The sequence below is a fragment of the Cyprinodon tularosa genome, unplaced genomic scaffold (assembly GCF_016077235.1).
Source record: "Cyprinodon tularosa strain WSP-4 unplaced genomic scaffold, ASM1607723v1 ctg234, whole genome shotgun sequence".
Lineage (NCBI taxonomy): Eukaryota > Metazoa > Chordata > Actinopteri > Cyprinodontiformes > Cyprinodontidae > Cyprinodon > Cyprinodon tularosa.
The window spans coordinates 354,779-377,047 of NW_024038875.1; the positions used below are offsets into that span (position 1 = coordinate 354,779).

Sequence of the window (22,269 nt, forward strand, 5' to 3'; positions counted from 1 at the left end):
GTGTTTGTGTGTGTGTGTGTGTGTGTGTGTGTGTGTGTGTTTGTGTGTTTGCGAAAGAAAGGGAGGGAGACAGAAGATAAAGCTTTTTTTTTCCCCCAAAGACCAACTGAAGTCATCCTACAAATGGAGTCAGTGGAGCAAAGAAAGAGCAGGAAGAAACAAGGATGTGTGTCATCATCCACAGGAAGCATATGGTCATGCAGTGTGGTTATCTAATAGAGGGGCTTGGTGTTTCAGGTGCTGAAAAAAAAAAAGTGAAAGATCTGTCCAAGCTTGCAAAATCTTCTGCCCAGGTAAACTCAAAGCAAACAAGGTACTCATCCATGTTGGTCTGGAAGGTTGTTTTTGTTATTTTCTTCAGCATCTAAACTCTAAGGACTTCTTACATAAATGGATAAATCCCCCAGGTTTAATAGTAACAAACCTCCAACTCAAACACTTTAGTTTAAGTTTAGTTATACTTTAATGCTTTATTTAAAAAAATGTTTTGTTGTTAATTAGATGTTCTCTCTATAGACAAAGGCAGCGATTCCAGCCAAATTTCGTAATTTATAGCACTGCATTATTTGTTTGTGAGAAAGTTCACGTTAGATCGTCCTCATCTGTGAAAGAACGGGAGGTAATCTTATCAGGTAAAGCCAATGTCCCTGCAGAATACCTCTCTTCTCATTATTTTTGCACTTTTGTGTATCATCCTTAGGACCTTTTTGCTGTAACAACTGTCAAATCTGTTGTTACCTATAAGGTTTGCAAGTATATTATCTTTTAATGTTGCAGTATAAGTTGTGACCAGTGGCGTCAAAAGTACATACTTTTGTTACTTAAGTAGAAGTATAGATACTGAAGTTTAAAAACACTCTAGTAAAAGTTGAAGTATCAACTTGACCTCTTTACTGAAGTGAAAGTGAAAACGTATGTGCTCCAAAAACTACTTAAAGTATAAAAGTATGAAGTAACCTTTAAAAAATGCTAAATAAACTGAAAGCTCAGTTTTTTTACTATTTTGAAAAATTCTTTGTGATGGAGCCAAGGATGAGGGAGGTCTTGTTGGTCTCCGTCTCCCGATACGCTCTCGCCTGTGTCCGACCTTTCAGACATTTCAACATCTTTTTCTGAATCCGACATTGCAGCATGGCATAGACAATTCATGTTTGCATTCATAAGAACACCTCCTTGTTTCTGATGATTTCCTTTAGCTAACCAATGAGTGTTTGCGTTATATGACTCATCCAATTCCACTAGTTTTCACTAGATGTGGATGCGCCAATGATCTGCATTGGATGGTGCACGTGACGTGAAATAAATATTTATAAACATAAAACCGAAGCCAAGAATAACGATTGTTTGTTTTAAAAATGTAAGGAATGGAAAGTTCAGATACTTGTGTGAAAATATAAGTAGAAGTATGAAGAAAAATAAAAAATGGAGTAAAGTATAGATACCTAAAAAGTGTATTTAAGTACAGTATTGAAGTATTTGTACTTCGTTACTTAACACCTCTGGTTGCGATCCTACTGGGTCTGGGGATTTTTTTTTATTTTTTTTTGGAATAAAATATCAAAACTGTACACAGTATTAATAAACTCTTAGGTAGGTTTATGCTTTTGAGTGGAGCAAATGCATATTAAAGTCCCCACAGAGAAAAAATATCTTCTAAGTTACATTTAATGTGGGAATTTGCTGATAGAAATCTAATTTTATTTATTATGATCTAATAACTGAACATCTTAATATTTATGTTTGCTTTGCTTTAGAAATTGCTATTTATAATTCTATCAGTGCAGGTCTTGCATTTATGGAGGCGGACATCTTTGGGGTACGGCAGCAGAGCTGACAAACTAGTGACTGTAGAGATTATGCTCAAATGTAACTGCAGGAAGTTAGGCCTTTATAAAAATCTATATCCTACAAATACTAATAAAATACTGTAAATAAAATTAACAATGTAAACAAACTTCGTTATCACTTAACAGAAGGGGAGAAAAAAAAACTACAATGAGGTGCTCTGTTTTTGTAATTTTGAAGTCCGTGAAGCCTGTCAAGCTGAAAATAGCAAATACATCTTTTTTTTTCCTATAAAGAAATTACACCAAAATTGTCAGTTAAGATTTTCTCTGTGTTACTTATGACATCAGAAAGGGCATCATTAACACAAAAAAATTGCAAGGTCTCAGATGTTTTCAGTAATGTGATCAATAATGAAAATAATAAAAGTAATGGTGATAATTGCAATACTATAATGACCGATGAAAAACAAATAATTAAATGGTTTTCTTCCTTCCTGCTTCTGGTAAAGGCAATCAAAGACCCTAAATAATATACAGTGTATATATCCTTCTTTATTTCTCTCTCAACAAAGCCTTTTTAAAGAAAACTGCTTTCATCAGACAGAGCCTGGACACATTTACTTGAAAATTTAGCTAAGGTTTCTTGAGGTCCAAGAAACTCTTTGCAATATGCAAAAAATATGCAAATGGCGATGTTTAGAGGGAGGTAAACTTGGATTATATGCTGCAGCCCTAGTAAATAGCAGAACGTCGTTCTTTTTTTCTTTACTCTGTTACTATTCTGTTTAGAATAACTTAAAATGAGATTTGAAACCATGCTTAGATATGCTTTACTTACAAAAAATGATATTTTATTTTTGAGTTGGAGACAAAGAATTAAATTTTTCTAAATCTGTGCAGTAGTGTGGACCATGCCTACTGCCTAGAGATGGACTAAATGTAAAATCTCATAGCTGAAATGTTCATGGGTAAGGTATATGTGTAGCTTTGACTTTGTTCTAAAGCACGATAAAAAAAAAACATCTTGTTTTGCTCTGAGACAAAACAAGATGTTTTTCTTGCTGATGATATGGTATGAATGTAATATTTAAGGATAGCTTTTCATGTGAGATGATGTTTAAGCTCATGGCTAGAGTTCTTCAGTCTCTCCCTGTTTTGCTTTTATTCTCAGAAATCCTAAGATCAAAACAAAAAAACATTGATCCACAGTAGGTTTGATGTTTTGGGATTTTCTGGGCGAGAACCCTTTTCCCTTCTCTTGCATGCCTTCGTGGTCGTTTATTGAATGTCTGACTCATTTCCTCACTTGTCTGTCTGTGTGCTACATCCTTCGGCGTGTCTTGGCCTGGTCTACTTCGGGGGGGTGAGGAAGACACAATCCAGCTAGTCTGCTTGACGGTTAGCTGCAGCTGATAAGATTAGAAAGTGATTTGAGTATAGCAGTGTAAAAGGAAAGCATGAAGCAGAAGGTTGCGACAAGGTTCAGTCTTCAGGAGTGCATGTTATTCAGTGGCTAAAATCAGACCAAGATATAGTTTGTAAATCTAAACTAATTGGGTTTTCATTTGGAGCCATCTTTGATTTCTAGTGATGGTACTAAACTCAGATACTCATCCTGCATATCTGGACTGGGTGCTGATTGCATACAAGTCGTCTGCATGTAAGTGGAAGGATAAAAACTGTTATCTGCTTGGTTTGTTCTTCCAATTTAAATACCAGGTGTCATTATTACTTATTTCCCCTTTAAATAATAATTTTTTTAACTGATTTGCAGGGGATAGTAACATAATCGATCATCAAGGTGAATTTGCTAAATCATCCATTAAACTGTGATGCCTTAATGCATGTATAGAATAATCAGATGCTTTCTTTACATGTTTTTGTTTTAGAATTAGAAAAGGTGCCTGACTTGGATTTCATTAGGTCGCATTTGTAATTACCATACGTTTTGGGTTGTTGTTTCCAATCGTTTAATCAGATTAAAACAGTAAACTCCAAATCACAAGCATTGCTACCGCATTTTTGGATGTCCCCATGTTCTTCTGCCAGATTCAGAGACAAAACTATGCATCACAGAGTCTCTGTGGTTAAGTGAAATTTACTGTGGAGAAGATTGCAGCTCATCCACCTCTCCCAAGCAACCACTGCATTCTTTTCTCAGTTCGTTAAAGTTGTTACCATCTATTTCAACATGATACATTAGATCAGTTCAGTTTTTCAGTATTTATACTTTGTCTGATGTGAAAAGAAACAACGATGACCTGTTCTCGCTCCTTTTTTTCCACCCATTCCCGTTGCTGAAGTCAGATCAGATTAATTGTGCACAGACAGGACTGTGGGAGTTGGATTTTTCTTGTTAAACAATCTGCAGATCAAGTGAAGAGAGCAAAGTCTTTCAACCGTGACTCATTAAACATTGTGCCTAATGGATCAGTCTGCGAATATAGGAGTTGATTTGAGGGACTTTGACATTTTCTTCAACTTCATATATCATCTTTAACCATAAGTTGCAAAACTTTGTGAAAGTGTTGAAACTTCTCCACATTCTGATCCCAAAACCAAAAGCTTATGTTTAATTGTATTAGTATGGAGTGGATGATTAAGTGTTTTGTTCAAAACAAAATTCAGAGCAGCCAATTAACTTAAGAAATCACTTAATTAGTAAAGAATGTCCCTGAAGGCCTCAGTAAATTGTCAAATATCATGAAGACTAAGAAGTAAAGCAGACAGATCATGAGGAAAGTTGTGGACACGTATAAAGCACACTGGGGATATAAAGAAATAAGCCAAGATTTAAAGATCTTGCTGAAGATACAGTCATCATCTAAAAATATAAAAGGTAGTAGGCAATATGAAGCCATTGTAAACCGACAGGTGAAGCAAGGAGCTCATTAATCAGATAAGCAGCTGAGTTCATTCTAGTGCAGATGCAAACATCTACAGCTCAGGTAAGAGATTATGATTAATAATTAATGTAATCTTTTATGTTCTACTGGGAAAAGCAGAAAATAATTGTCATTAACCACCCCCAAAAAAAAAATCCTTCTGCTGTTATCTTCAAGCCATTAAGGACTTAGACACCTGCTCTTCTAAGGTTGGACAGAAAACATTCTGGCCTGTATGCCCAACATGATGTGTTGTCGAAATCCAGCTCTGCATTTCACCCCAAACAAACCATGTAAAAGTGGTGGTGGTAGCATTATGGTGCAGGGATTCTATTTATTTTAATCAATTTGTTACTTTTTTGTTAAAGCAGGGTTAAAGAAGTTAGTATACATTGATAAGCAGGTAGATGAAGCATAGATACAAGAAAACTCTGGAGGACAGACCTACTATGATATGGTTTGGGGGGGGTTGGTTTATTGCAGATGCATGTCTATTTACATTTTTATTTACAATCAATAATTTGTGCTTGTAAAGTGACTAACTGCTTAGGTTACGTTCACACCGTAGCCTGAAGTGACCCAAATCCGATTTTTCGGTCCATATGCGACCTGGATCTGATCTTTTCCTGACAGTCTGAACAACACAAAACCGATTTTTTTTTTTCCAATGCGATCCAGGCAACTTGGCTATGTGGTCCTGAATCCGTTACGAATCTGATCTTATTAAATGCGACCTGTGTCTGAAATCCGACCAGAACGCCATTAATACCCGACAAAGGTCACTATTCTAGGTCTTGCTATGAAGAAGAGGCAAGAAAAATAGCAACCATGGTAGATGATGATGCGGAGAGCAGAAGTTATGTTTAACCATCTTGGAAAGATGGAGTTTTTAAAGTTGGGAAATATCGCTAGATGAGCTCCAGCACTACCCTCCATCTTTACTTAAACACAGAGCACGCTGACCTGTGATGTCATTGCGTCCACTACTGCACATGCGGGACACTTGCGTTGTATGACTGCAGTTCACAAGGAGATCACATACAAGTCGCATATATTTGGAAATGTGAACGGCAACGCATACAATTTGGATTTCACAAAAAAATCGAAATTGAGCATCAAGGCCTGCAGTGTGAACGTAGCCTAAGTGAAATTAAAGCAGTATCAACGCTTCTGCAAGTTATCGTCCGGATATTTCTGTTCTTTTAAGCTTTAATTTGACTATTGCTTCTCAAAATCTAAATTTAGGACTTTTCTAATGCATGCATTTGTTGGTCATATGTGTAGTGAGCAGTGCAGTCGGTCTGAGTACCTGTCGACCAGATGGAAGTGAAGTTGGAAAATTTAAATTGACTGCATGTGTTTTGTTCTTTGGAGGGAGGGACCGGTGGCTGGAAACGGGCAGATGAACTTTAGAGAGGCAGCTGCAAACCAAAACGGGGACTTAAAGAAACCCTACCATAAGTTTATGGGTGGGATAACTTGATGAAGGGTGCATTGCTCCCTTTCTTAGGAATGTAAGACCTCCTGTACCTCATTGCTTTGATCTTCTTACTCCTTCACATCTCTGCTGGATATCTGTCTCCACCCTCTCAAGCATATAACAAAAATCATCCCTTTACCTGAATCACATGTTACCTCTTTTTAAATACACTCCTCTTCCCTTTAAATGAATCTTAAAAACCTGCAACACCCTCCGCTCCCCTACAGCACCGCATGGCTTGCTCTGGCAGCTGTGGAGCAGTCTAAGCAGTGCTTTGTAACTTGTCCCAGATGTGTGGCCCAGCCTCTGTTTGCTGCAGCAACTTCTCGTTAAATGAGTGTCTGCAGTAATGAGGTTGCATCGGGGGAGTGGCATGCAAATCGTTGTTCAGCTTATACAGTCAATGCACGCAAAGCTTTTAAAGCCTTGTACAGTTTTATCAGGAGATCAGAGGACTGCTCTTGTTTTTTCTCCTTTTCTGACCTTGTTTGTTTTGTTTTTGTTTTTTTTAATCTAGCCAAAGCATGCATGCTAAAAAGATTTAGTCTAGGTCAAGCATGCCCAAAGTCAGTCCTCGAGGGCTGCTGTCATGGACGTTTTCGAGGTTTGCCTGCTATAGCACTGATGATTGCAGTTCAGCAAAAAAAAAAAAACTGTTAATCAGCATACATTGAGAATCAGCTGGGCTGGAGCAGGGAAAGCTCTAAAACCTGCAAGACAGCGGCCCTCGAGGACTGACTTTGGGGCATGCCTGGTCTAGGTAGTAAAAGCTATTTTAGATTCAAGTTGCCGTTTCATTAGTGAAAAGATTATTTACTTGGAATGAGATAGAGGTATTTTTCTGCAAATATATACGCTGTTAAAACTTAAAGTTAAGTGTTTTGCGACTGATTTCAGCTTAGTTTTCCTGTAAACTGATCTGCTATTTAAGATTAACAGATTTGCATATTTGCAGCAATACAATAATGCATACTGATGACAAATTATAAAGTTTAAACTCTTACAGATATTATATCACCAGCTAGCCTGGCTAACATTGCTTCATGGTAAATGAGAAAAAGCATATGTAAACCCATGAGTGTGAGGAGATTCTTCCTCTGTTTTATGCTGGAACCTTTCTGGAGTGTTGTGGCCCTTTTCCATTCGTAAAAACCTAGCACCATGCTTAGTTTGTATCAATAGGAAAGAGCCTTTTGTTGCAGAAAAGCTCAAAGTGCCCAAAGCAAACGACTCCAGTTGAAGTCTCCTTTATATCTCCTTATATTTTCAGCATGCCTCCTAAAAGATTTTCTGATTTTTATTGTTGCCAACGATGGCACTTTTTTTGCAGTATTTCTTAAACTGTGAACTACTAAGATTGGTACTTCCCTTGGTGTGCATGGGATGGCAAACTGGTCATTGTGTACATTCATATTTATAGCAAGTAAAGGTGCTATGCCTACAGGAAGAAAGAAAATTAAGCAGTATACACCAACCATTTGTCCTGATAGTGTTTACTTAGTCCTTTTTCACTTGAGAATGAAAATTATTTTTGCACCGGGCACGATTAGCAGATATAAAAGTAGTTGTACCTCGTCGACATCTGTTGGCAGTACTTCTGCATGCATCCATTGACTTGGCTGCTTTAGTTCCCACTTTGGTGAACACCAGTGTTCATACTGCAATCTGAGCGCTGCTTATGTAGTATCACTTTTGGCACAGTGATGATGTCTTGTTAAGATAAATATACAAACTAGTGTCCTAACAAATAGACTGGAGGAAAAAAGTGTAAAATACTAAATAAAATATAACAAACCGACAGCCATACTTCCATTGGAGATGCTTTGTAAGCAACCCTGTGAACTACTTGCATGGAAAAAACTTTAAAATCCTAATATGTGACAGTGCCCTTTAAACAATTATTTTATAACACATGCCCTCTTTTCACTAAAAATAGTATTGTTCCTGGATTAGAATGGCTTGTTTTCAGAGTTGAACTACTCTTTTGCATTTTTCGATCCCTTTATTTTAAGGATTTTTACAAAATCTGTCCATGAGTGTTAGGAATTAGGGAGCAGATGTGCAAAATGGCAAAAATATCTGGTTTCTAAGTTACAGCTCTGACTTTTGCACAACTGTCTATTATATTCTGGTATGTTTATCAAGCCTTTCCAAATTTCCACCCAGACCGTGCCTTAAACCTCCCCTGCAAGAATCTGAAATATGTTTGCATGTTTAAAAAAAAAAAACACACGAAAAAAAAGTTTTTTCAGACCGTCTGGATTATTTTTTCCATGTTTGTGTTAGCTGAAAGTATTGGCACTTGTTGATGCCCTAACATAAAGAAGAGAGGTTAAACGATAACAAAACAATCTTTAGTCCTATTTATTCTGTTTCACTCTGTTTAAGTTTATTTATGATGATCTAGTATTTCTGATGCAGGATTATCTAGAGTGCTGTGCTTTATTAAAAACATGTTTTCTACATGTGTGAAAGAAAAATCAGAGCAATAAAAAGGGGAAATATTCTGCTTACATTGCACCTTGTGAACTGCATTGTGTTGGACTTATCTCGTTTTGTCCTAGAAGGATTCCCCTTGTCATTTTAGGTTTCATCCTTTTGTGCTTTATGGATTTCAGAGTGTGGGGGGGACTTCCAGCTGCATGTGTGCGTTCCTTACATTGGGGGCCCACAAATGAAGCTCACTGTCACAGCATCCAGTGACCTAATGCTAAAGGCAGCAGCGTCCTGTGCTGTTTTTTCTGTGCTTCGTCTCAGATGGTGGCCTCTGCTGTCACAGAGCACTCTGTTACGCCTGGATAAAGACTGCGTTGGGGGCTGGTGGAGGGTCGTCGGGGTGCAGGAATGTCACATGCATAGATGGACTCTAGCTTAGTGTGCTTTGGACACAGCTGCAGGCTACAGGGTATACGCTTGTTCTTTATACTGCTGAGAACGGAGGAAATTACTTCAGCTGTGCTGACATAATTTTTTCTAACAATGAAATAATATGGTTTTCGGTTGAACATAACTGTCTCTTGGTGCAGTGTAGCCATCAAAGTGTTTTGAATACACTTATTGCTGGTGGATAGCATATTTCTGAAAACATAAACCTTCATATTTGAAGAAATTCAAACATATCGAGCAACAGTACAGAGTTTTGAATGATGCAACCTGATATTATTCCTCCCCAGCAGCACATATTTGGTGAAATGTAGCCAGTTGGGGTGTTTTTTCAGGAGCTGACTAAATGTTTTTTTTAATAAGAATTTCAACGCTTCTCATGTATTAAAGTTGGGGCCCTTTATGAACCAGTCTGAGAGGAATGACTGAATGTTTTTCAGGGATTCTCTGTGGAGTTTTCCAATCTCTGGGCCACATCACAAAGTAAAAATATCATCACAAAAGCCAAAAGCTGAAGCTTTGTGCAGAGTGTTGACAGGGCATGGGAAGATTTCAAGGTTAACATTTTTAAGAGCCATTTTTAAAGATTTTCCAAAACTCTGTTCCTGCAGCAGGTTTAAATTATTTTTAGACTTTCTATTAGGGAGGCACTGATATGAAACCTTGGGCCTAATATCTAAATTGCTGTATCATTGTGAAAAAATGGGCAGAACAGTAACCAGTAACTCCACAAACCTGCTCTGCACCGCCATAATTCAAACTGGTTGTTAAAATTGGCCCAGTTTGACTTATGAGGAAAGATGCATTTAAGAAAAAGGCTCTAAAGCTTGCTGAACTATTCAGAACAATCTTTTAATATACGCCATAAATACAGACATGGTGCCTATATAGCCCCTACTGCATGGCTTAAATTAAACATTAACTAATGTATTGTTGCTCCTGCAGGCAGTTTGGTTTTCTCCAGTCTTTGTTAGCACAGATGCACTATATAAAGTGAGCAGAGCGTGCAGGTTTTCACAAAGCTGTGTGTGAAATATCACGCCTGACCTTAGCTTCAAACCCCTCTTAAAATGTTTAGACATTCTAAGCAGGGATTGTATGACTTCTGTAGGTCTCTGCATAAACTGTTATTTGGTTTTTAACATTAATGCCCAATTCATTTTCCTTTTATTACTGCAACAGCATGTAAAAAAAAAAAATGGATTTGAAAGACTGGATGGGCTGTGATTTGTTTATTTTAACTGTTTTTTAGCCACAACGACTAAGTGCTAAATGAAAGAAGTTGTGCCAGGAACACATGTATTTGGGCATCGTAATGGTTGATCATAAAACTGTTAGGTTCTCCGTTTTTATAGGGAAAATCTGGAGAAGTTGCAGGACTTTAAAACACCTTGTTTTCACAGCTTTGCTTAACTAGAGGTGGGCCTTAGTGGAACAAAGCCTAACTTTCCAAGTTTATCTTGCTTTAGGCCGCTAAGAACAGCGTGAGGCTTTTATTAGGACCTGAAAACCCAACTGGATTCAGTTAGATTAGTAGATTAATAGATTCTAATCAAGTGGGTTCTGGGTACCATCAAACAACGGATTAGGGTCTTTATCATTGAAAAGCTGTGAGACACTTTAAGGATAAGTCAGTGATGGATCGTGTTACTTTTTGTGGAGGTAGAGAGGTGTGAGATAGCAGGCCGCTGGAGGTCAGAGCAGCTCAGTTCTTTCCTGAGGAGTTCTGCTGACCCTCAAGCTGTTCAGATATCTCCAGCTGCATTCCTTCGCTGTCACAGCTTCCAGACAAACAGGCAGCCACAAGAGGTAGATGTCAACCGGGAGCCGTCTTTTCACCCCTGACCCTTCCCCCAACCCCACTGGGGTTGGTCAAGAGGCTGTTTTCTGATGTCAGAAGGTCAAAGCTCCAATTCTTCTCTGTAAATCTTTATAGTTTTTCCACTGGACACAGGATTTTGTGTCCTACAGAGAGATTTTGCAAAGCATGACAGCAGTAGTCTCATTCTGTTATGCCTGAGCTTTTAATACTAAGTCAGCACCATTTAAGTGGATTTTTTTTTTTCTTTTATAGTTTAGTTTCCTGATCATGAGATTACAACAGAATGATGTTAGAAATAAATGCGACCAGCTGTTTGTGTTTCTAAACTGGGAAATCCTCTAAATCTCTGACCATTTTTTTTCCTGAAATGTCCTCACCCCCTGCCTTCCTCCTTTCCGTGTGTTTTGACAAATTGAGTAGCTGTTCCAATTCTTACAGTTTCAAGAATCAAATTGTGTTATACTGGTTTGATGGTTAGTGCAAGAGCCTTCAGCTATCTGCAAATTATATAAGGGGAATGCTGAGCAAAAAGCTCCTTTAAACATCCTATTCTTTAAAGAAACTGGAGTTCTGAGGTTTAGTGGGGCCGGTTGGTGCACAGCAGTGACCTGTTGGGCTTTGATCAAACTCTTCACAGGAGCTTAGCTTGATGTTCTGTGTAGGAGTTGGTTTTCAGAATATGTAACAATAACTCTAATGTTCGCAACTGGAACACTGAAACCTTGTTGTTTTGTGAAATACCCACAGTTTGATTCTACCTGATCTTGGCTTTAAAGCTTTTGATCAAAAAATTTTATTTATTTATTTTTTTGGCGTTTGTTCTTCTTTATTTGGTAGTTTTCATTAAGAAAACATACCAAATTTGCACAATTTGATGGTCAGTGAAAATGCAACTATATTTAATGAGTATGATTCTGACCTTTATGCAGATTTACTGTTTTAAACAAAGAGGGACATTTTTTCAACCTCTCCTAAATATCACCGAATCCAACAGTAGCCCATTTATTCTTGGAACATTATTTGTGCCTTTTGTTCATTTATTCACTTGAACATGCAGTTCTCTCCATGTTTCCATGCATTTATTTGTCAGTGTCTGTTTCAGAGACATCTTTTTATTTTGCTATTCTCCTTAGTTACTAACATACATAGCTTTACTTACTTTCTTTCTTTTTTTATATATATATATATATATATATATATGCATACACATTAAACTAATGTTTTTCGGTTTAAAAACAAAAAAAAGAGAGAGAAATCGAAGCTAAATAAAGCATTGAATTACAACACAAACAATAAAACGTAACCCAGGTTTAGCATTAGCTAACTGTTAAATGGAGGTTTAATGCAGGTCATTTTCTCTGGTCAGAATAACTTGCAGTGTTTTTTAAATTAGTCATTAAATGCAGAGAAAAAGCTGCCATTTTAAAAGGAGGATAAAGTTAACAGCCTCCTGTGTGCTGAGCTGGGTGGTTCCCTGGGGTGGTGGATGGTGTGGGTGTAGCTCGCTGTAACAAAATGCCAACATTAAAAGAAGCTGTTACTCAGAATTACTTGGAAGTAGAGCTGGGCGATATGGCGATATATATCGTGAGGACGAGAGAAACATGTCTATCGTGACCTTTCTCCTCTATTTTTTCTATCGTGATAAACTTTTTTATTTTATCTTAACTTTTTTTAGCCAAGATTCTATACTGTTCACTGTCATGGCCGCAAATTGCATAACTGGTGTTCTTGGTTTGAGGTTGGGATTCTCATATTAGGAAACAAGATGATGGGTAAAAAATAGGCAATGAAAGATTTTTTTCAACCCTGTCCATCTGACGGACTATGAAAACATAAAATGCAACATCAGTTGTGGCATATCGTGATATATATCGTTATCGTGATATAAAATAATCCATATTGTGATATAGTTTTTTTTCCATATCGCCCAGCCCTACTTGGAAGGAAAAGGAGAATGTCACATATACAGAGATTTCATTTGCTTGATCTTTATTTTCAATCATCATGTTCATCATCTTGGTTTAATTTAATTTTTTATTGAAAATAAGGTTAGGATGTGCTGACGTGCTGTTCTTCTTATTACAACAGCAATATTTTCTGTCTATATTTTTTCATAGATCTTCCTTAAGTATAGTTAACGAAGCGTCTCTTGGTTGAAGCACTGAACACCTGTAAAGATGCACTGCACATTTTCCCTTGTAGTTATTGTCATGCAGTGAGCCCTTCCCCATGCCTTTGAAGTAGCTTGGTTTCCTAAAACAAATTACCCCAGCATATGCCTCGTATGGGGTTTTTTTTTTCTTTCTCTGCCAAACAGCTGTAAGATTTTACCTGCTAAAAGCACAATTTGAGGACATCATCCTTTTCACCGATGGATTACAGCTCGCTATGTGTTCCCGGGGTGATGTGGCATGCTGTGTGCTGTGGCTTGAGTTTGGGACTGAGGTGAGGGGTGTGGACCCAGGGTGTTGCACTTGAAATCCTGTAATGAGACTCTTGCTGCAACCCTTCCCCAGTATGGTTCCCATCAGTGGAAAACTTGCACTTGTGGCAGAAATTCCTGCCCTGTAGCGAATGCCTTGTCTGGATTCAATCAGATCACTTTCTGCCGCAATATGCACAGAAAACTAAGAATACCACTTGATTTTTTTTTTTTTTTTTCGTGATTTCTTTACCACACAAGATTTTTTAGGAAGGTGAGAACTAAACAAAAGTTATTTTGCTGGAGACCTTCATCTTCAAAGGTTTCACTGAAATCATTCTGCAGTCCCACTCCATCATGTACAGTGTCTTGAAGTGCCTTGAAAAAGTATTCCTACCCATTAAAACTTTTCATATTTTATTTCTTAAGCACCAACTAAAAACTTAGGTGCTCGTGCTCCTGGTCTTCTGCTTATCCAGGACCACCTGTTGGGGGAGGTGTCCAGAGGGCATCTGAAAAGGATGTCCAAGGCAATCTTTATCCCTGCTCATTCACACTATGCTGCAAACCGCCCCAGTTCGTGCTATAGGTCTTCAGAGGAGGGAGCCAGTAGAACCTCGTCATCTGCAAAAAGCAGGGACAAAATCCATTGGTCGTGAAACACCCCTAATAAGTCTAATAATGGTTTTGAACAGGACCAGTGCCAGAAGGCATCCATGCTGGAGTCCAACAGAACAGGTATGTTCTAGTAATGCTGGCAATGAGAACCAAACGCCTGCTCTGCCTGTACGGCGACTGGATGGCCACAGATTAAGGGCCCCTGGCTCCACAAACTCCCATGAACTCTTGAGAAGGCCTAAGAAGGCCTGGTACTTTTTTAACTGCTGTTTAGTCAATGGGCTGAGATTTCACATCACCAGAGCCAGTTTAAGCGACTATGGCTTCCACTCTGACCGGCATGGATACACTTTGACCAAAGCCATTCTATAGAATCTCTGGCTGTGTGAATTTATTTTTTCACCGTTATATAATGAAGACTAGATTTGTGGAGTGCACCATTATTGGTAGCCTGGCCAGCTGGGCTGACTTAAACTGGAAGTAAGTCGGCTTGGCTGTCCAGGTTACCAATAATGGATGAACTGTTCAACAGATTCTTCCTCTAGAGCTGTGGATCATTGTAGCTCCTCCACAGTAACATGCTGATGAAGGTTCTCAGTCATCCAGGTCATAGTCATTCTGTAAAAATTCAAGAAATATCCACTGGACTTGGTTTTCAAGATTTGAAGACGTTTCGCCACCTCTCCAGGAAGCTTTCTCAATTCAAATGTCTGGATCCGCAGTGAGTTTGAGGCCTTGTCCATATAAGACTCAAACTCACTGCGGATCCAGACATTTGAATTGAGAAAGCTTCCTGGAGAGGTGGCGAAACGTCTTCAAATCTTGAAAACCGATGAAAAGCGACTTCGCTGCATTTGAAAAGATCAGATATGCATCGGATTCAGGACCACATAGCCGAGCAGCCTGGGTCGCATTGGAAAAAAATCAGATCTCTGTTTTACAGACTACCATGAAAAGATCAGATACAACTAGATACTTATGTGGGCAAAAAATGGATTTGGGTCACTTCAGGCTTAATATAAGTGCATTTTCTCTTGAATTCAGGAGGTAAATTCATTAAGTTAAGGGTAAATGCACTTAATTTAAGACAATTTTACTTATTTGTAGATCATTTTTGCAGTGTAGAATATTTGCTTTTTCACTGGTTCATTTTCTCCCTATTTAATTATATTTGTAGGACAATGTCATCTATTCTCATCCTGCTTTAAAGTTCTTTCCCACTTTACACCCTCATCTGTTTGCATTTCTTGGTCTTGGATGCCTTCACACTTTTATAGTGTATACATCAGAATCAAAATTACTTTATTAACCCATTGGGGTAAATTATTTTCTTTCAGTGCAAACGTTTAAAGGTTGACGCTGTTTAATGGAGAGAAAAATGAGATTGTATATACAAATAAGATAAGGATAAGAATAAAATAAGATATATTGAGTGTACAATACATTTAGTCTCCACTTGGTCTCAGACTTTCACCTTAAACCACAAAATCAAATGTTTAACCTTGTGTTTCTAACATGACTAAATGTGCAGCAGATTAATAGCATAGCCTTTTGAGGACAGACTGTTGACTCCCACAGGCTGCCTCTTGCTTCTGCCTTGCACCACAAGCACGCAACAAATTCCCTCAAACCCTTTATACACTTTTCCCCATTTTTCCATCATTAGGCATATTCTTGCTTAGTTGACAAGTTGCCAAAAGGAGAGGTTGAGGAGAAGACATCAGGGCTTTTTAATCTGCTCTAGAATGTAAGAGGAGGATGAGGGGGAGTAAAAGCTGGCCTAAGGGTTTTTTTGTTTGTTAGTATAAAGGGCCTGAAATTGATTTCCTGGTGTTAATATTAAAAAGGAAAAGTCCAACTTTGATAAATAAGTAAAGCTAGAAAGGGCAAATGTGACTCATGGATGTCTCCCGCTGGGAGACCTTCACTTCCTGTCACATTCTGGTTTACCAGGTCCAGATTTCCTGCCTGTCAGATAGACGAGAAGATCAGACAGATGCAAAGTTGTTTTTTAGGTGCAAGGACTATTTTTCTTTCCATCTAGCTTTGGGTTCCCATTACTCACAAGTAAATTAATATATTTAGCTTTTGGATAACCTTTAGAATAGACTCATCTCTGAAAGCTTGTTTGTTTTACTTACATCAGTCACTTTATTATCTTGAGGAAGTGACTCGAGCATTCAATCTGTGATCTTGTCCTCTATGATGGCCTTTATTGTTCCACAGAGCGAAGCACAATGCAGTAACTCGGATTACCACAACTTTTTTCATTCTGTTAAACCGTCCTGTATTCCTTCTGGGTCCTGACTGATAGCTGGTCTGCTTGCCTGACGGATGGTGCATGTATGTGCCTATGTGCCGGAGCGCAAATATGTAGAGTGCATGCAGCTGCTGACTGGTTACAGTGGGGTGGATCACCCTCTCTGTCAGCAGAGGAATGCTCTCCAGCACTTTTGAAACACGTGTTGTTGATTTTATTTTTCATGTCCCCCTTCACTGGTTGATCACATTCACCTGATAATTTGTCAGGTGGTCCAGCTTAAAAATCTATTGTTTAGTGAAATTGTTCTCTTCTACAGAGTCATTTAGGAAAGTGGTCATGAAAAAAAAGTTGAGAAGCGTGCACCATCCAGCTAATGGTGTATAATGGTGTATAATGCTATATAATGGTGTATAATGCTATATAATGGTGTATAATGGTATATAATTATTCCTTTGTCCTCTTTTTGTTGTTTGCAGAGGAGGTTGACTACGCCACCTTTGGTACCAACACCTTAACCCGTAGGAAGAAGGCAGTGGTGGCCTTGCGCAACAGCGACATCAACCGTAAGCGTCCCCGCGTCCCCATCGGCATGCCACAGGACTTCCGTCCCGTCTCTTCCATCATCGACGTGGACATCCTCCCAGAGTCCCACCGCCGCGTCCGGCTTTATCGCCACGGCTCGGACAAACCCCTGGGCTTCTACATCCGGGATGGGACCAGCGTTCGTGTGACTCCTCACGGGCTGGAGAAGGTTCCGGGCATCTTCATATCCCGGATGGTGCCTGGAGGTTTGGCAGAGAGCACCGGGCTGCTGGCGGTTAACGATGAGGTGCTGGAGGTGAACGGCATAGAGGTGACGGGAAAATCTTTGGATCAGGTCACAGACATGATGATTGCTAACAGCCACAACCTGATCGTCACCGTCAAGCCGGTAAACCAGCGGAACAACGTGGTGCGCAGCAGCAGAATCTCTGGCAGCTCAGGTCAGTCGTCGGACAGCAGCGGCTCGATCGGCAATCCGAGTTTGTCTGTGGCCTTGCCACGCGAGGCCTCCTCCGCAGTGCATCACAGTTACCACGATGACCTAGAAAGCGACGAAGATACAGATATCGTCATAGAAAGCAGCCTCAAGCGGCCTTCCCTGCGCTCCAACACCTCGATGGCTTCCAGCGTGTCCCGAACACAACAGCAGACTCCAACAATGCCGGCAGGTCCAGCGGCTCCTCCGAGTCCTCCCTCACGTCCTGCGTCAGTGGTCTCCACCACCTCGTTCCGGTCCCAGACTAGTCTCAACGGAGGGTCCCACCACCAGCACCACCACACACAACAGCAGCAGCAACCACCAGCCATCAGCTTGAGCCACCAGTTGCACAGAGACCTAAACCTTAAACACAACCAGCAGTCCAAACACAGCGAGCTGCACACGCGGCCGCCTCATCACAGTAGCAACCCAGCGCTCCGGCACAGCAACGGCAGCCTGCACAAAATCCTCAGCTCTCTGAAAACGGACCCACGCCACAGCCTCACTCTGCCCAAAGGAGGGGTGGAGGAGGATGGCACCGTCATTACCCTATAATAATTACTGATAAGGAAGCATAAACATCCTGGCTGCTCAGAGACTATACAGGAACAGTCAGATACACACCAGCACAGACTTTCTCTGTCAGACCCTAACTGTGGAGCCTCTGGGTTTCTCATAAGACAATAGGAAGTTTACAACAATGATACTGTATATAAATCTTGTATTTTTAAAGTTTGTCTCATGTTCATAAATGTGTATGTTCTTTATATGAATCACAAAAAATGACTTTTTATATAATCATCTGTAGGTTAGAGCTCTGAATGTACCTGCAGCCTGGTATCTTCTACTGGTGTCAACCTTTTAAAACCTACTTTTATTCTCATCACAGGGACCAATGTGGGGTTTCTTATGGAGGTTTTTAAAGAGTAAAACTATATTTCTTATATTCCTATAAATGATCTGTAGAGCTTGTTTTTTATTAGGTCTTTTATGCAACAATGATTGTGATCAAATCTTTGTATCTGTTTAAATAAATTATTTTCTCTTCGAAATTAGATGTGATAAGTCAGATATTCTAATTTAAGAACAATTTCCTGTATGATAAATGTATGGATATACATGATAATTAGTTTCTTCAAGCAGAACATTTTTATATGCATAGGATGCACACAGAACATTATCGGCTTTTGTTGCAACTATTACATCAGGTTTTGTGGTTAGGATTTTAGGGAAAGCTGGCCTGTAATTTTGGGGCTACAGGCAGAAAAAAAAGAAGAAAATTATGGAAGTATGATTAGGAATCTTGAAAGGTTTGAGAAAAATGGAGAATCTGTTATTTCCACTGAACAGTTTAAGTTAATGAACCAAACTCAAATCTATCTGTATCATTTAGCACATCAGCCATCTATATGCAAATCTGTCATTCATCAAACTTGATGCATTATCTGCATTCAATTGAGTAATTAACAGTTATTTTGCTTTATAATGTTTATGTTTACCATCATTTGATAACCCGATAACTAAGGGTGCTTTTAGGAGTTTTTTTTTTTCCTTTTATAGAATTTAATTCCATTGAATCTAAAACTGCCACTTGAGTTCTGAATAGAGCATATTGACTGATACTGAAGGCTTTTCATCTTAAATTGTGATGTATATTTTGTAGTTTAGGCTTAATTGCTGCTCTGACTCAACAAATGGCCTGTTTTAGATTCTGTCTACTCCAATCAGCAATCAAATACTAAATAAGTTGCTATTTATTTAAATAATAGATTGTTTCAGCTCTATGTTCAGTCCATTCATCCATTTATCATCCCACCTGTTCATGGATTGGTTGATCTATTCACACGTCAGTCTATCTAACCACGTGTCCTGTTCATTTCTGTTAATCTATCCATTCATTCTTCAATTTTACTACTTTCATCCATCAGTCCATCCACATTGTTCTCTTTTGGGTACATCAGAGTATATACAAATTAAAGAAGTGGTATATAGTATCAAATAAATTGGTGTACAGAGTATTTACATTAGAGGGCTCAGTAATTCGCAAACTGGAATAATCATGACATCTTATTTTTCAATAGAAAAAGAAAGGAGACATTTTTGTAGACTTGGACCTAGACTAAATTTTTATCTAACCCTTGGGATTACTCCTTGTGGGAAATTCTGGTTCCAGTAGCTTATATATAGAGTGCCATTAAAGATCAAAATATGACTGACGGTATAAAAAGAGTGTATATATTACCAAAAGAGCATAAAAAACGAAAAAAAGTTGTAATGTCCTGGAATATGGTTTCCTTTGATAAAAAAATATCTACACACTAGAGAGCTAAGGGAAGACTACATAGTAGTTGACTTGGGTTATTGCACTTGCACTGCAGAAATGTACTGACCATATATATAAGGTAAAATTATACAGACTACACAGTAGTTGACTTGGGTTATTGCACTTGTACAAATAGACAGAAATGTGGAAAATTCACTGGAGAAGTATTTTGATAGGAAATATGTAGTTTTTCCCTCCTTATAAAGGTAGACTAAGGTGAGCTCCAGCTAAATTGATTTAAATTAATTAAGGTGACGCACATTTGTTGTGCATCAGCAGCATTTATAACCAGGGGTTTGGCAGCAGGCAACCTTCATCAAGGAATGCAGCCTTATTCCGCATTGAGGCCCTGCAGCAGCAGCAAAGAGTGTCTCACCTCTCTGCTAATGAATGTTTGCCCACAGTGTTTACCCAGGATGCCGCACCAATCAACCAGCTAACTGATCCTTTACGTTGGGTTAATCTTTGCCTCCACTCTCCAGATTTTAGGGTAAGTGGGGGAGCTGAAATGCTAATAAACAGGATCATTGTATAAACAGTGGAAGAGTACAAACAGGTGATTCTGAGACTGCAAAGTTTAGGACTTAATTGCAAAAAAAAAAAGGGTAATTTAAATAACTAAATCATACTAAATATAACCATATGTTGTAAATTGCTTTTTAAAAGAATGTTTAAAAATTGAAATGATGAAGTAGAAGTTAATTTGAGGTGCAAAACAATTTTTCCCAAATGAAAGCTATCATTTATCGTTTTTATTTTTATTTTTTAGAGATAAAAAGGTTTATGTATTGATAAGTTATCAGTTGGTGGTGACAAAAGACCAACACTGCTGGCCATGCTGTTACCCTGACTGCCATCTGCTGGCGGTAAATGCATTGACATCTTCAGAGGTGAGTGTCTACTGTATATCCCTGCAAAATGTACCTTTTACTGAAGCTGCTGGGAAAAGTTGTTGCTTGAGAAAGAAAAACAGGAGAATACTTAAAGATTGTACTCAAGTAAAAGTAAGTAATCATCATCCAAAAAAATTACTCAAGGAAGATCTCAAAAATATTTGGTAAAAGGGCCACTTAAGTACTTGTTGGACCATCATAATGTATTTATTGTTTAGAAATTGTGCAGTCAGACAAGTTACATGATTGGGAAATAAGAAATCCCTGCAGGAGAAATACTTCTTTAAATCAATTTTCAATATAAAACTTATAATTCTATCAAAGTCAATCATTACTGTAATCACTGTATGGGGCAACAGTGGCGTTTGATGTAGGAGTTTGCCCTGAAATCGAAGGGATGACGGTTCAAGCCCCGACTCCGACTTTCAGTGTCGTTGTGTCCTTGGGCAAGACACTTCACCTGCATCATCTACTGATGGTGGTCAGAGGGCCCGGTGGCGCCAGTGTATGGCAGCCCCAGTGAGCTGCCATACAGTGAGCCCCAGGGCAGCTGTGGCTACAATGTAGCTTGCCACCGTGAGTGTGTGTGTGTGAATGGGTGAATGAATGTAGTGTAAAGTGCTTTGGTCAAGTCTCCTAACTTGAATAAAGGCGCTATATAAGTACATGCCATTTACCATTTATGTAATTAAGAGCAGTGGAGAAGAGATTCTTCTCAACAACAATCGTCAAGTAAAAGAAGTACAGTACAATAGTACTACTAAAAGTACTTTACTCAAGTAGGCCCAGATGTAAATGCTACCAGGGGTGGAGCTAGATGGGGGCCAGAGGTGGCCATGGCCACCCTTAGCCAATCATTGGCCACCTCTACCATTTTTTTCTCTCAAGTAGAACATTCAAAACATTTTAATTTTATATATATTAACAATTACTTGACAACAAAAACACAGTTGTTTAGTATGCACATCAATATACCTACATTAGAGATGATTAGTATAGAATTCATGCTCTTTCAGAGCTAGATTTTGTGTTATATGCCGTAAAGAGAAAATGATATGCCTCTGCAAGTCATCTAGGAGTTTTCAGTGAAACCATAGATACAAATAATCATAGAAAAACCTATTAAATTATAAATTTATGTAGACATTAGTACTTGTAAATATCAATTTAATGTAGAATAATATTTAGAAAAGTAGGTAAGTAATGATGATGGAAAAGATGTTCCCTCCAGAACTCAATCCTCAAAGAATTTTATCCAATATAGCTTTTATCTAGATGGGTGTTTAAATATATGCATCTATTTGTTAGCAAATCCTGTAGGAAATTATAGTTTGTCTTTATTCAGGAATATGGAAGGTGTGCTTGTTCCTGTTGGAACAGTGTAGATTGACCCTGAGGTTCTGGTGCCTATCCACTACTGTCCCCCCCTCAGTATACGTTGGTTATTGCCTGGCCATCCTTATAGATATTTTCTAGCTATGCCTCCGAATGGTAGTACCCACAGTAGTACCCACTGAAGTAGGTTGCAACCTAAGTGGAAAAAAAATTAAGTGGCGCAAATATATATAAATTCTATATAAAGGTCTTTGGAAAACAGAAAGTTGTTCATTACTAATTTAAGTTTCCTAGAAACCGATAAAGCAAAAATAAGTTAAATTGGGACATTATATGGGTCACTGTTTTTTTTTCTGTTTGTTATGTTTTTAAGGATTAAAACTTAACGTGAGACTTATCTTAGTTTTTGATTATTAAAAAAAATGAATTTTCAAGTTTTTTTTCATTGTGTCATTTTTAAGGGTCTGTCTCTAAGAACTATGCACATGCGGACAAATGGTCGACATTTAAATTCGACATTTTTTTCTGATATAG

General features: G+C 38.5%; 1 protein-coding gene across 1 annotated transcript in view; it reads left to right on the top strand.

The window, feature by feature from the left end:
• pard6gb (par-6 family cell polarity regulator gamma b) overlaps positions 1 to 18,239 on the top strand; it is a 45,714-nt gene extending 27,475 nt beyond the window's left edge. Inside the window, exon 3 of the mRNA XM_038287090.1 lies at positions 16,640 to 18,239. Within this exon, the coding sequence (XP_038143018.1) occupies positions 16,640 to 17,739 (1,100 nt within the window). The 3' untranslated portion in view covers positions 17,740 to 18,239. The remainder of the gene's footprint in view (positions 1 to 16,639) is intronic.
• Positions 18,240 to 22,269: the final 4,030 nt, after the last annotated feature.